The sequence below is a fragment of the Arachis duranensis genome, chromosome 7 (assembly GCF_000817695.3).
Source record: "Arachis duranensis cultivar V14167 chromosome 7, aradu.V14167.gnm2.J7QH, whole genome shotgun sequence".
NCBI classification, from domain to species: Eukaryota; Viridiplantae; Streptophyta; class Magnoliopsida; order Fabales; family Fabaceae; genus Arachis; species Arachis duranensis.
In genome coordinates this window covers 4,576,623-4,589,544 of record NC_029778.3, presented here as the reverse complement: position 1 = coordinate 4,589,544, position 12,922 = coordinate 4,576,623, and the positions used below count along the sequence as shown (strand labels likewise).

Below are 12,922 nucleotides of genomic sequence, written 5' to 3'. Positions count from 1 at the left end.
CACACAGGACTATTTTTGTGCAAGCATACATTTATTATGGGTATCGAAACTTTTTCTACTAGAATAGAAACCATAATATTTAATTAAGCATATATTGATTAAATCAAAGCTTACTGTTTAAATTTGTGAGAAACATAGAAAGCCGCGTCAATTGATAAGCTCTGGAAAATTAAATGACAATCTTAGCTTCTCTACTTAATATATTAAAATTGGGTTTTTCTCTAGCTAATAAAAGTGAGGTGTCGATTTCTCATAAATCCATTTTCTGCCAAAATGAATGCACTATTTTCTCTTCTAAGTTTATTTTATAAAAATATCTTTATTATACTTATAGTATAAGTAGCATTTAAGCAATAATACATAATTATACTAAATTAAGAAAATATCTTTTAAAATTGGATTTTTTTCAACTAATGAGTGAGGTGTGAATTTCTCATGAATTTATTTTCCCTCCAAAATGAATGCATTTAATGAATAATGCATAATTATATAAAATTCATATTTAATACATTATTAAACTACTTATCAATTATCAATCGAAAATATTTTTAAGAATAATAATAATAATAATAATAATAATAATAATAATAATAATAATAATATGATAATTATAGGGATAAGTATTGTTTTGGTCCCTAACGTTGAGGGTCAGAATCGAAACCGTCCCCAACGTAATTTTTTATTTAGAATCTTTCTTAATGTTTTTTTTTTCGTATTAAAATCGTCCAATGTAACAATAATTTTTTGTTTTGGTATTTTTGCCAAAGACAAATACTCAGGCAAAGACATTTAAAACGTGGGGGTTTGATCTCATTCGTTGAATAGATTATAATATATTAGATTTTTGACACGTGACATAGATTAAATGGGTTATATTCTTAAAATTATTAATTTGACCCTGATACCAATTTTTTAATTTGTTTACAATTTAAATTTTTAATGAAAATTTTATTAGAGGTTTGCTTTATTTATTATTGTTTTTTATAAATTTTATAATACTATTTTTTGTTTTTATTTAATTATCATTTTAATATTTTATTCGATCTTATCACGTGCATAACACGTGCATGGCACGGGTAATTACACTTGTTGTGATTAAATCACACAGGACTATTTTTGTGCAAGCATACATTTATTATGGGTATCGAAACTTTTTCTACTAGAATAGAAACCATAATATTTTTTATTAAGCATATATTGATTAAATCAAAGCTTACTGTTTAAATTTGTGAGAATCTTAACAAGAAGTTAAAAACATAGAAAGCTGCGTCAATTGATAAGCTCTGGAAAATTAAATGACAATCTTAGCTTCTCTACTTAATATATTAAAATTGGGTTTTTCTCTAGCTAATAAAAGTGAGGTGTCGATTTCTCATAAATCCATTTTCTGCCAAAATGAATGCACTATTTTCTCTTCTAAGTTTATTTTATAAAAATATCTTTGTTATACTTATAGTATAATTAGCATTTAAGTAATAATGCATAATATGATAATTATAGGGATAAGTATTGTTTTGGTCCCTAATGTTGAGAGTCAGAATCGAAACCGTCCCCAACGTAATTTTTTATTTAGAATCTTTCTTAATGTTTTTTTTTCGTATTAAAATCGTCCAATGTAACAATAATTTTTTGTTTTGGTATTTTTGCCAAAGACAAATACTCAGGCAAAGACATTTAAAACGTGGGGTTTGATTTCATTCGTTGAATAGATTATAATATATTAGATTTTTGACACGTGAAATAGATTAAATGAGTTATATTCTTAAAATTAATAATTTGTCCATGATACCAATTTTTTAATTTGTTTACAATTTAAATTTTTAATGAAAAATTTTATTAGAGGTTTGCTTTATTTATTATTATTTTTTATAAATTTTATAATACTATTTTTCTGTTTTTGTTTAATTAGCATTTTGATATTTTATTCGATCTTATCACGTGCATGACACGGGTAATTATACTTGTATTTATAAAAGATGAGTTATGTACGATAAAATTATCCAAACGTTAAAAAACAGCTAAAAACCTAAATTATCCTTTTTCTAACTCTAATCTCAACATTTCTCTCTTAAAAGTTAAATCTCAACCATCTCTTTATTCTTTTCATAAATTTCACCACCTCTTTCACTAACACCACCACTACCATCGGCACTTCTACTGTTCACACTATCCCTATTTTTTTCAGTTTCAATTCCGCATATTGGGTTTGCAGCAATAATGTGTTGTCGTTTGATGCAGTCATCTGTCATGGCATTTGATGTTATTAGTTAAAACCGATTATTAATGATTCATTTTGAATGGGTGGGATGATATTGTGGCGTTGGTGGATTTTTAGGGATTGGAAGCAGAGAACAATTAGTTTACTCTAATGGCGAATGAAGGATGCAGATCACGAAGAACGCCGCTGACGATCCCATCGGTTTGACGGTGGAATAGCGACGATTGTGGTTTCTCAGGTGGTAGTGGTGGATTTAGATTTTGACATGATTGATTCTGCGAATCCCTAACTCTATCAACTCACGTTTTGAGGAAGAAGAAGAAGAAGAAGAAGAAAAAGAAGAAGAAGGTCAAGTGAAATAGGTGCTGCTTTGTTGTCGTCACCATGTTCGATCATCACTGTCGTTGTTGCTGTTGTGACAGTGGAGAAGAAAGAATGTGAGGCTAACGGTTGGTTGCGATGGCAGTAGTGTTGGTGAAGGAGATAGTAAAATCCATAAAAAGAACAAAATGAGGGTTGAGATTTGAAAGAGAAGTGTTAAAATTAGGATTAGGAAAAAGATAATTTGAAATTTTTACTTAGGCAAAGACGTTTAAAATGTAGGGTTTGATCTCATTCGTTGAATAGATTATAATATATTAGATTTTTGACACGTGAAATAGATTAAATAAGTTATATTCTTAAAATTAATAATTTGACCTTGATATCAATTTTTTAATTTGTTTACAATTTAAATTTTTAATTAAAATTTTATTAGAAGTTTGCTTTATTTATTATTATTTTTTATAAATTTTATTATACTATTTTTCTATTTTTATTTAATTAGCATTTTGATATTTTATTCGATCTTATCACGTGCAAGACTTGCATGGCACGATAATTACACTTGTTTCATAGTAAAACTATGATGTGAAATTAAATTTAATAACATAACAAAGACAATTTATATATAATTTTTTAAGTATTACTTAAAATAATTTTAAATTTTAGTGGAAACACTTGCCTCTATAATTATATAAATTAATCTGTCCTTATATATATTCTATGTTTTATACATCATGATTGATGTTATATGAATTGAGTTTTTTCTTTATAAATAAAGATGATAATCGTACATTTTGTATTATTTATACATTCTAAATATTTTCATCTCCTCAAAATAGGTTGAAAGAAGCTTCGTTTTGCTAGAATTTTTTGCCATTAATTTTTTTTTCCTTACTGCTTCTATCATCACCTGCATGGATGAAATATATTTAACGAGTTAAGTCTAGCATGTTATAAAATATGACCTGATTTAAAAATTGTTAAAAGTCTTAGTAATTTAAAAAATAAAAAATAGCAATATAAAGTAATAATAATAAAAATCAAAGATATTCAAGAACGATATTTTACTCTAAATTATAAAAATGTATACATGAAATTAAAGAAACAACTAACTTAATAAACTATTACCATTATTACCTTTGGATTTCACCTCCAAGTTATGTTTTTCAGGTTCATATGTGTGTTGAATTTTGTTAATACAATTTTACTGTTCTTTTTCATCATCTACTTCAAATTCATTCTTTTTTTCTCTTTAAGTGGTGAAGAAGAAAAACAAAAAAAAATACGTGAATATAGGAATAATTTTTTTTATTAATTCTTTTTTTAGTAACAATACATAATTAGATTAATTTAATTTTTCATATAGTAAATTTATTTATAGATTGTCATGTTAAAAAATAACTTATTTTCAAATTTATTATTTAAAAATCTTCAAAACACATTAATCTAATCAGATATATATAAAATTTATTTACATCAAAATTTTTTGGTGTCTAAAAAAAACTAAAAAAAAAGACAACAAAAAATATAAAACAAGCAGCATCTCAATTTTGAAGAAGAACTTTAACAATATTATTAAGAGTACGAGACTATTCAATATATTCATTTTGACTCTAAATACCAAAATTTGTCATCAAATCAGTCACATTATTTTCCTCTCAAAATATTAGGCTAAAACGAACTTCACACTCCTTTTCAAGCATTTTATGAATATGCAATACCAAATTTACATCTTTTCTATCTTTTGAAGCAGGTTCATCCTGAGTAACGATAAATACTTCTCTTAAGTCTATTTCGCATACAATTTTCTTTAAGCCATACTTCCAAACTAAAATCACCCATCTCTATATTACAAAAAATTCAAATCTTTTGATGCTCTAAATTAAAATCTTTCCCAAACAACCTTTTATTCAAACACATTTATGATTTCTAATCACACACCTAAAATCCGCTACTTGAGCTTTCAAAATATTGGTAGCATCACAGATAACTTTAAAAGAATCAAGTTAAAAAAGTTGTCAATTGACATTATTAAATAACGATAGTTGACGAAGTTGAGGTTGAACTTATTCTAAATTCATCTTTTATTTTCTATCCAATATCACCACTTTATGTTGCATCTAAACTTCATATGAATAAAAGAATTTCTAATTTTAATGCCTCCAGATCCACCAAATGCCAGAGAAAAAAATAGGGTTTTTTTTCCCAAAACAATAGCCCTCATCAAGAAAAACATATCTCACCGACTTAAAGAATTGATGGATCAAATCTCATCCAAATGTCTTGTGCCTGTTGACAACGTAACAAGCAATACATTGTCGATTCTTTTCCTTCGTCACATCGAAGGCACACGACTCAGAGTTCATGTCGGTTTCGAAAAGCTTCCGTTGGTAGAGAATCATAAAAGACAAATCACGCCAGACGTTTTACTTTCTTCGAGGCGTTTGTCCGCCATAGCCACTTCCAACTTTGCCTTTTATTCCATTAAATCATCGTCTTTGGTAACTATGCATATTCCTCTTTAATTGAATCATTTTTATTAATATTTGCTGTCCAAATTCATCCATATTCTACTATGCACTGTCATTTTTATATCAAAATTAAATACCTCTAATGTTTAACCAAAGTTTTAATTTTATTTTGATTTTCAAAGTATTTCAAAACGTTGAATTTTGATCTTAAAATTAAATAATTTACTACGCCATGTATGCAATTTTTTTTTTTTTACTTTTATAGGCTATTGTTGGTCTTACTAGAACTTGCATTCCATTCCATTTATCCTATCAAATTAGTGGGTTTACCTAAAAAGATAAACTCCACTAAAATTCAAACGTTTGGACTTCAAAAGAGAAAAACAAAACTATTAAAATCTTTTTGGAACACAAATAACAATATAAAAGAAGTTTATATAGATATAAGCAAGGTCCAATCCTAAAACCATAAAGAAATAAATGCATCCAAATCAAAAGCAGATTATGCCCATTTAATTGCTTTTATAATTTTACAGAAAATAATTAAAAATAATTAATTACTGTAATAAACTTTCCTTCCATCTCTTCAGTCTCCTTCATATATTCTGGAAAAATTAAATAATTGAATTTTTTTAACTTTTCAATCAAACGAAATCCAGAAACCGAAACAGCCTTATAAAATTTTATTATTTATTCAATTTTTATTCCCCAAATTATTTTTAATTTTATAATTTTTCACCAATGTGAATTGAAAGGTGATTGCAACAAGCAAAAACAAAAAACAAAAAACAAGAAACATAGAAGAACAATTCTTGATGCTGTTCTTTTTTTCTTTTGTTCATTGATGTTTTTCCAATTTGTCTCTCCACCCAAAATTGAAAACGCATAGAATAATAAGCAACACCAATAACATATAAACACAAACAAGTTAACGTTTTTTGGATACCCTTTTGTTTTTGGCGTAAAAAAGGGTCTCGCTTTTCTCAGAAGCCACTGAGAAAACAAAAAAAGAAAAGGGGGAAAAATCTTTGCACTTTTGGTTACCGAAGCTTGAATTCAGAAGCTGGATTCAACCCCAATTCCTCACACAGCCATGGAAGGTATTGTCTTCTGATCTCGAACTTTTGGTCTAATCAAGATTTGGGATTTTTGGTTCCATTTTCGTTGTTGAATTACTTCGATTATTTTCCATGCATTGAATGAAATAGGCATGATTGGAAGCTCAGGATTTGAATTGCATTAGTGGGTAGGTGGGTGTAATGCACAAATGAGTTAAAAATGGAGTCTTTGGGTTCTGGGAAAGTGAGTCAAACTTAATAAGGGTATAAATGAGGTACAAAAATTTTCAATTTCCATGTCTTAGTTCTTTTTTTTTTTAATGTTTCACATTTTTCTTAAGCCTTTAATTTGTTATATGTTTTGTTTGCTTTTCTCAATGACCATAAACTTGTGTACAAGGCTGGATCTACTTTCTATGTTGGTTGTCATTGTTGTTTTTTCTTCTTCCATTTGTACTGAGATGTTGATTAGCACAAACCCTTGTTGGTTCTTTGTGAAAGGCCTCTTATGAGATTAGAAAACTTGGCCCCTTTTCTTTTTCCAGCTGAGTTAATGTTAGAAACCATTGAAGAAATAGGGAGTAGATTAGGTGATTAGGAGCAAGAAAATAAGCTGTTGCATATGGTTTCCAATATGTGAAATTGTAGTTCAAATTCTATCTATGCTTGAAATGATATCAATGGCGGTATCTAGTGGGTGTGGATCAAGTTGAGTAGTGTAATTTTCCCCGTTCATTGCATATATTGAACTTCTTTCTTTTATGTTGGTGTTTAGAATCAGGAGAATTGCAATCAGATGAAAATAAAGCTTCTACAGAGAAAAAAAATAAAAGAAGACTCAAGACACCTTCCCAGGTTATGGCCTTGGAGAAATTTTATAACGGTACGAGTTCCTTTAATTTTGTTTGTTTTTAATTGTCTGTGAATGTTAATGCATCTTTCTATTGACTAATTTAGTGATTTTTGAGGAATTGCTTTTTACCTTTGTTTCCAGAGCACAAATATCCCACGGAGGAAATGAAACAAGATCTTGCTGAGGAGCTAGGGTTGACGGAGAAGCAAATTTCTGGATGGTTTTGCCACAGAAGGTTAAAAGATAAACGGTTGTTGAAAGATGAAGCGATTGGTAATGGACGACAAGATCGTTCAAGTGGTGTCATCCAGGACCGTGGTAGTGGACGGCAAGATTCATGCGGAAGCAGCAAACATGGTGATTACCGTTATGTGGATCCGAAAGAGGTAGAAAGTCATGGCCTGTACAATCGTGATTTGTCAGTTCCGGATATGACCTACGGACATAGGAACCAGTATGCAGAAAACGCAAGCGAAATGGATGATACATCATCTGATAGTGGCTCATTTTTGCAAGATCGCATGTTTCCTCAAGGCCAGGATCCATACGATGTGGATCCTTCAAGGTATCCGACTCACAATGGAGCTCTTCCTCCCCTTAATCCCAAGGGTGGAAACATAGGATATAAACCATCAGGATATTTGAAAGTCAAGGGCGAGATAGAACATGCTGCTATAACTGCCGTAAAGAAGCAATTAGGGAGGCATTATCAAGAAGATGGTCCACTCCTTGGTATAGAATTTGATCAGCTTCCCCCAGGGGCATTTGAAGGCCAAACTGCAGATCCAGTTCATGGTATGTTTTGACATATTCTGTTCTATTTTCCGAACTCACATTCAATTATCATTTTAAGAGTAAATGTTGTTGTGTTGGAACAAAACTAGTTCTTTTTAAGCTTAAAGAAGTATGTTGCAAAGGCAATATTTTAGAAAGTTGCATTCTACATTAATTTTTGTCATAGGCAGTGAAAACTTTAGGTAGGGTTAATAGGGGCAAGTATGGGAGTAAATGTTTCTGACTAAACTGCATCATGGCCATCTTCAACGCATAAATGCTTTGGTGAACTTAATGGATGCCCTCTTGAAATGAATATCACCTACTACACACACAATCGCACATTTTTAAGCTTCGCGGCACCTTAATTTCCATTCAGTGTGCTGTTTTTTGTTGTTTCTAGTTTTATTAGACATGTTACATCGGAGCTGAGATGTGAGAGGTTCATTTTACCTTTAACAAACTTGAACTGTATCTTATTCCTAAATTTATCAAGTCATTTTAAGACTATATTGGGGTTCTTAAATTACCAATTTTAAGCTAATGAATTCTATGGCAGAACCGTACACCATTGCAAATCCTGCACTTCTTACTTCCCCAGAAGTCTCCACTGGAAAAAGGCAATCCAACATTAGCACAGTAAGTAATGAAATCAAAACTTATAATGCACTCTTCTTTTATTTTAATGAGCCGACTAGTTAAACTCAATCTGTTTAAACTATGATATATGATCCAAAAAAAGATTGGGTAGCAACCTGATTTTAGCATTGCAAATTAATGATCCATGACTTATATGTTAATTCTGGAATGTAGGACTTCTTACTATTTTTCTGATTCAATATCTTTCCGTACTCTTAACTGGCCTTTGATAGCACTATAAGCTCTTCTTAGTTGCCAATGGCAAACCTAAGATTCCGTTGACATTTGATAACTTATCATCTTGGAGTGCATATTGGTGTCACAATTGTTGTGTATGGTATGAGAAGACTATTGTCCATATCTGGTTTGGATGATAATGGGAATGAAATGTAGTGAAGTGATTATTTCCATAATTGTATTTATGTCATTGTTTATAGTCATCTTGACATCAAGGTGAACTTTGAAATGACATAATTAAGTAATATTAGGAATGATGTACTCGAGCTTGTTCAATTCTACTGTTAAATATTTTATGTCGAAAACTAAATTATATTCAGTTCCTAGTAATTGATATCTTGTGGTATGAGTATCCCTGCCGTCTCACTCCTTTACTTGTGTATTGCAGAAATATGTTTCTTATGCTAAATTTAGTTCCAAAGATTCACATGAAGGGGTTGAATTTGGCTCGTTGCATGACTCTGATTTACCGGATAAGCAGGATAAGAAGGCCCGCCAGAGTATTAAACAGAGGCAACCCATTTATGGTTACGCCAACCATCTTCCTGGCCGGAACTCCTCGGATTTGTATGATGACTCTAACGGAGAAGCATCTGCTTATACTAAAGTTCGTAGTATCGTCTCGAAGCATGGTATTGAGGGGATGAGATCTGATTCTGCTTCTAACCATAGTGATCACTATGAAGAGAACCCCATGGTTAAGCAGACAGATTTGATGCAAGGCTATGATAACATCAATCCAAAAAATGTGAAAAGAAGTGAACATGTTAAGCCCAAGCCCGCAAATTCAATCCGTCATCCTCGAATGCCTGTGGATGCTGAAGAAAGGGGGCTACAACCTATGAGGGTGGCAAAGGTCTGTTAATATACTTCTATTTTTTCTTATGTGTTTGGTGTTTAATGATCAATTTATTCGGCTTACCATGGCCTAAAGTGTTAAATATTCGGTTGCACATGTGCAGGAAGAGTTGCATAAGGGGGAGAGGAAAGTGAAAAAGTATCACGATTCTTATGGAGCAAGGATGCTTCCAAATGAAATCACGGTGAGTGTAAGACGGGTAAATTTATCTATTCATGTGGTATTTTATCATTGGATTTGCTATTGATCTTACTCCGTTTCTTCCGCGCGTGTGTTATGTTTTGCTTTGCTATGTTATAGGCTGCGAAACGAGCAAAAGTTGATCTGCATAAACAATTCAATCCAAAACAAGCACCTATTGCTGAGATAGAACAAAGGAAAAACCCGAGGTGCATATATATACAAGCATATGCTTATGTACCTCTTCTGATTTCTATTATCTTATATTCTCATTTTTTTTCCTGCTGTACAAAGATCATTTAGTACCCTTTTATTGATTTGAGTCTTGTATTTTTGGATGAATGATATTACTTGTTTGGTTCACACGGTTGGTTCATCGTTATTATATATGTATCCCTCATCTAACAGCATTACGAATTACGTTGTATTGTAGATCTGCTGCAGAGATGCCGATGCCATTTAGCTTTAGCGAGGATGAATCCCTCGGCCTCGATTCGAGTTCCTCGCTGGATTAAGTGTTGTCCAGACAATGTGGTATTTCCTTTAGGCCTTTGAGTATGTACAGTTCCAAACATGTTCCTAGTAACATGGTATCCACTTTTTTGAGCAGCAAGAATTGCCTCAAATGATTGAATGACACTCCATTGCTGTTTGTTGTGCTCCTCCCCTTAGTTTGCCTTTGTAAAAAAGAAAAGCCTTATTCCATTCCCCACTTTGGAATTTTTCATTTTTATCCTTTTTTTGGTGATGTAATATCTCATTTTCTGATGCTGCTTGTGTTAGGTAGGAACAAGTATCCAAAAATGCAGCTTTTTATACATGTCATTTTGTTCTTACTTGGTTTAAATGTGGCAGTTGTTTTGCTTCTTAATTTGGTGCATTTTGATCCTTGCCTTGAAGAATTGACCTAGTATTACTACTACTACTATAGTCTATATGCTATTATGCTTTCTTAACAATTTAAGAATGATTTATTCCATTCACCTAAGAATTTAATATTAGGCCTGTGATTGAAGCAATGTTTCAAAAACAGAATTGGATATTGCATCATGCATTGAGGTTTCTCTTGTGGTTTGGTTGATTGGATGTGTTTGAATTGGAAAATGTTCAACTTGTGGTTGAAGTCAACCAATTTGGTTCCATTTTTTTTATTTTATTTTATTTTTTTTTTATCTTTATCAAGAAGCATTGGATTAAAGAAATGAAGTTTGTTTCAAAATTCTATATTAGGCTAATGTAACATGTCCAATTTTAGTATTTTTTTAGTATTTATTTTAATTTAATTTTGATATACTATTAGTATAAAGTAGTTTTTTATGTGTCCTTAGTAACAACACACAAAAAAATAACTATTTTTTATATTAAAAAATAGATATATTTGAAAATACAAATTATTCAAAGAAAAGCTGCTTGGAAGTTGGAATTATTATCTTTGTTCTATACCTTCTCTTATCTTCTATTTTCAAGACACTTATCTTTTGATCCCATTCTTCTTTCTGTTTTGGGTGTGATCCCTTTCTTCTCCATATTATCTATTATCTTTTTCTCATTTTCAATCATATTCATTATCACAAGATACAAAAATGTGTTGCTAATACATACAAAAGAGGACCATTAGGCCCACTAGCCTCTCAGGCCCAGGCCCAGAATCCAACAAGCTGCATATTGTGGTGGTTCCACGCTTGTCACTCTATGGACCCCAAAAAACAATTAAAAACACTAAAAAATTAATCTTGTGCAGATATATGTAGTGACATTTATTCCCAAAAAAAAAATTACACCTCAACCACCATGCTTTGTAAAGTGTCATGTTCATGGTTCCATTACAAAAACAATATTTTTTGGAATTTGAATACTTTTAGCACATTTTTAAATATTTTTTGAAGTATTTGTCATTATCATAAATTAAGAGTTTTTTTTTTGGAGATGAATAGATAATACCTTTTTTTTGGGTTACTCTATATATGAACATATAAATATTATTTCTGCTCGTCTTGTGTATGTAGCAATTCATTTGTCAATGGCAAACTCTTAAATAGAGCTCAGTACTGCGACGGATTAGAAAAAAAAATCGTTTATGCTCTTCTTAAATGCTATATTATTAAACAACTTTTAATAAAACACAACATTATTATTAAAAGGTGTTTTTATGATTTTAAACTTATTTTTATTTATATATTTTAATTGAATAAACCTCAACAAATAAACCATAAAAATCTAGTCGTTAACAAAAATATTTCTAAAAAGTTTAAACAACAAAAATACTCTTAATGGTATTTTTAATCTGTCGCAGATCTGAGTTTCATTTAAGGTCCAATAAGTTACTACATGCATAAGGCGAGATTCAAACCCTCGACACTTACTCAAGTGAACGAGTGAATTAACCAATTGACCAACCCAAATTAATTATTTTTCACTTTCTTTTATTTTTGCCGTTTTCATTTTTAAGAATTTTTTTTGTCCATGACTACATTTTTAGAAGACTTATCCAGCATAATAATTCCGAAACCAACTTTAGTAATATATATATATATAGGCATAGACCAAAAGCGAAAGGAATTGAGCTACAAAAACTTGATGTAATATATATTATGAAATAGGGAATAGATGAAATTATGAATATATCTAAGTTTTGATGGAAATTACACCAAAAAAGAGGTAGTTTCCCTTTAATAATTGTAAGGACCACATGTTACATGTATTACTATTATCAAGATAGAAGAGAATGTAGTGAAAGAATAATAATAATAATAATAACATAATTGTTCACAGTTCACAGAATGGCCAGGCTGATGCAAAGATTGGGGTGAATGAATGCATGATAGGTTGGTTGTATTCCATATAGGTTAAAATTGAGAAATGACCTTTTAAAAGGGTTTGGTCTACTTCTCTAAATAATTCTCAATGACAGGTTACTTCAATTTCAAGGATTTAATTTCATTTATATATCATATATGCATGTGTAAAGTGCAATGCATTTATCCTTACATACCCCATCTTTCAAATTAGATATCCTTGTTTTCTTTAATTTTTTTTTCTATGGTATTTTTCAATCTAACCGGATAAGAATCAATTTGTTATAAATTTGAATTTTATTTAAAAATTATTACTATATATATAAATAAAATTCAAATTTTCAATATTTATTTTTTTTTAACTGAAATAAACTAAATCAAGAAAAACAAAACAAAAGATCTACTTAAATAAAGGGACAGTCCTTTTTAAAAATATTCTTAAACTCCTCCTAAGATAAAAGAAGCTCTACATGAGAAAGTTGTAACTTCATCGCCATTTTTGCCATAATATCTG

The 12,922-nt window shown here is 30.4% G+C and overlaps 1 protein-coding gene across 1 annotated transcript; it reads left to right on the top strand.

Moving 5' to 3' along the window:
• The first annotated feature begins 5,889 nt into the window (after positions 1–5,889).
• On the top strand, positions 5,890–10,484 carry LOC107496533 (uncharacterized). Its single transcript, XM_016117812.3, has 8 exons — positions 5,890–6,113; positions 6,847–6,954; positions 7,066–7,719; positions 8,258–8,337; positions 8,963–9,430; positions 9,537–9,617; positions 9,734–9,822; positions 10,047–10,484. Exons 1-8 carry the CDS (start codon positions 6,107–6,109, stop codon positions 10,126–10,128), a joined length of 1,569 nt encoding a protein of 522 aa, XP_015973298.1. The 5' UTR covers positions 5,890–6,106; the 3' UTR covers positions 10,129–10,484.
• The last annotated feature ends 2,438 nt before the right edge of the window (positions 10,485–12,922 follow it).

Coding starts and splice junctions, on each gene's coding strand:
- LOC107496533 (XM_016117812.3), top strand. Junction 9,431..9,536: donor AACCTATGAGGGTGGCAAAG/GTCTGTTAATAT, acceptor GCACATGTGCAG/GAAGAGTTGCATAAGGGGGA. Junction 9,618..9,733: donor TGCTTCCAAATGAAATCACG/GTGAGTGTAAGA, acceptor GCTATGTTATAG/GCTGCGAAACGAGCAAAAGT.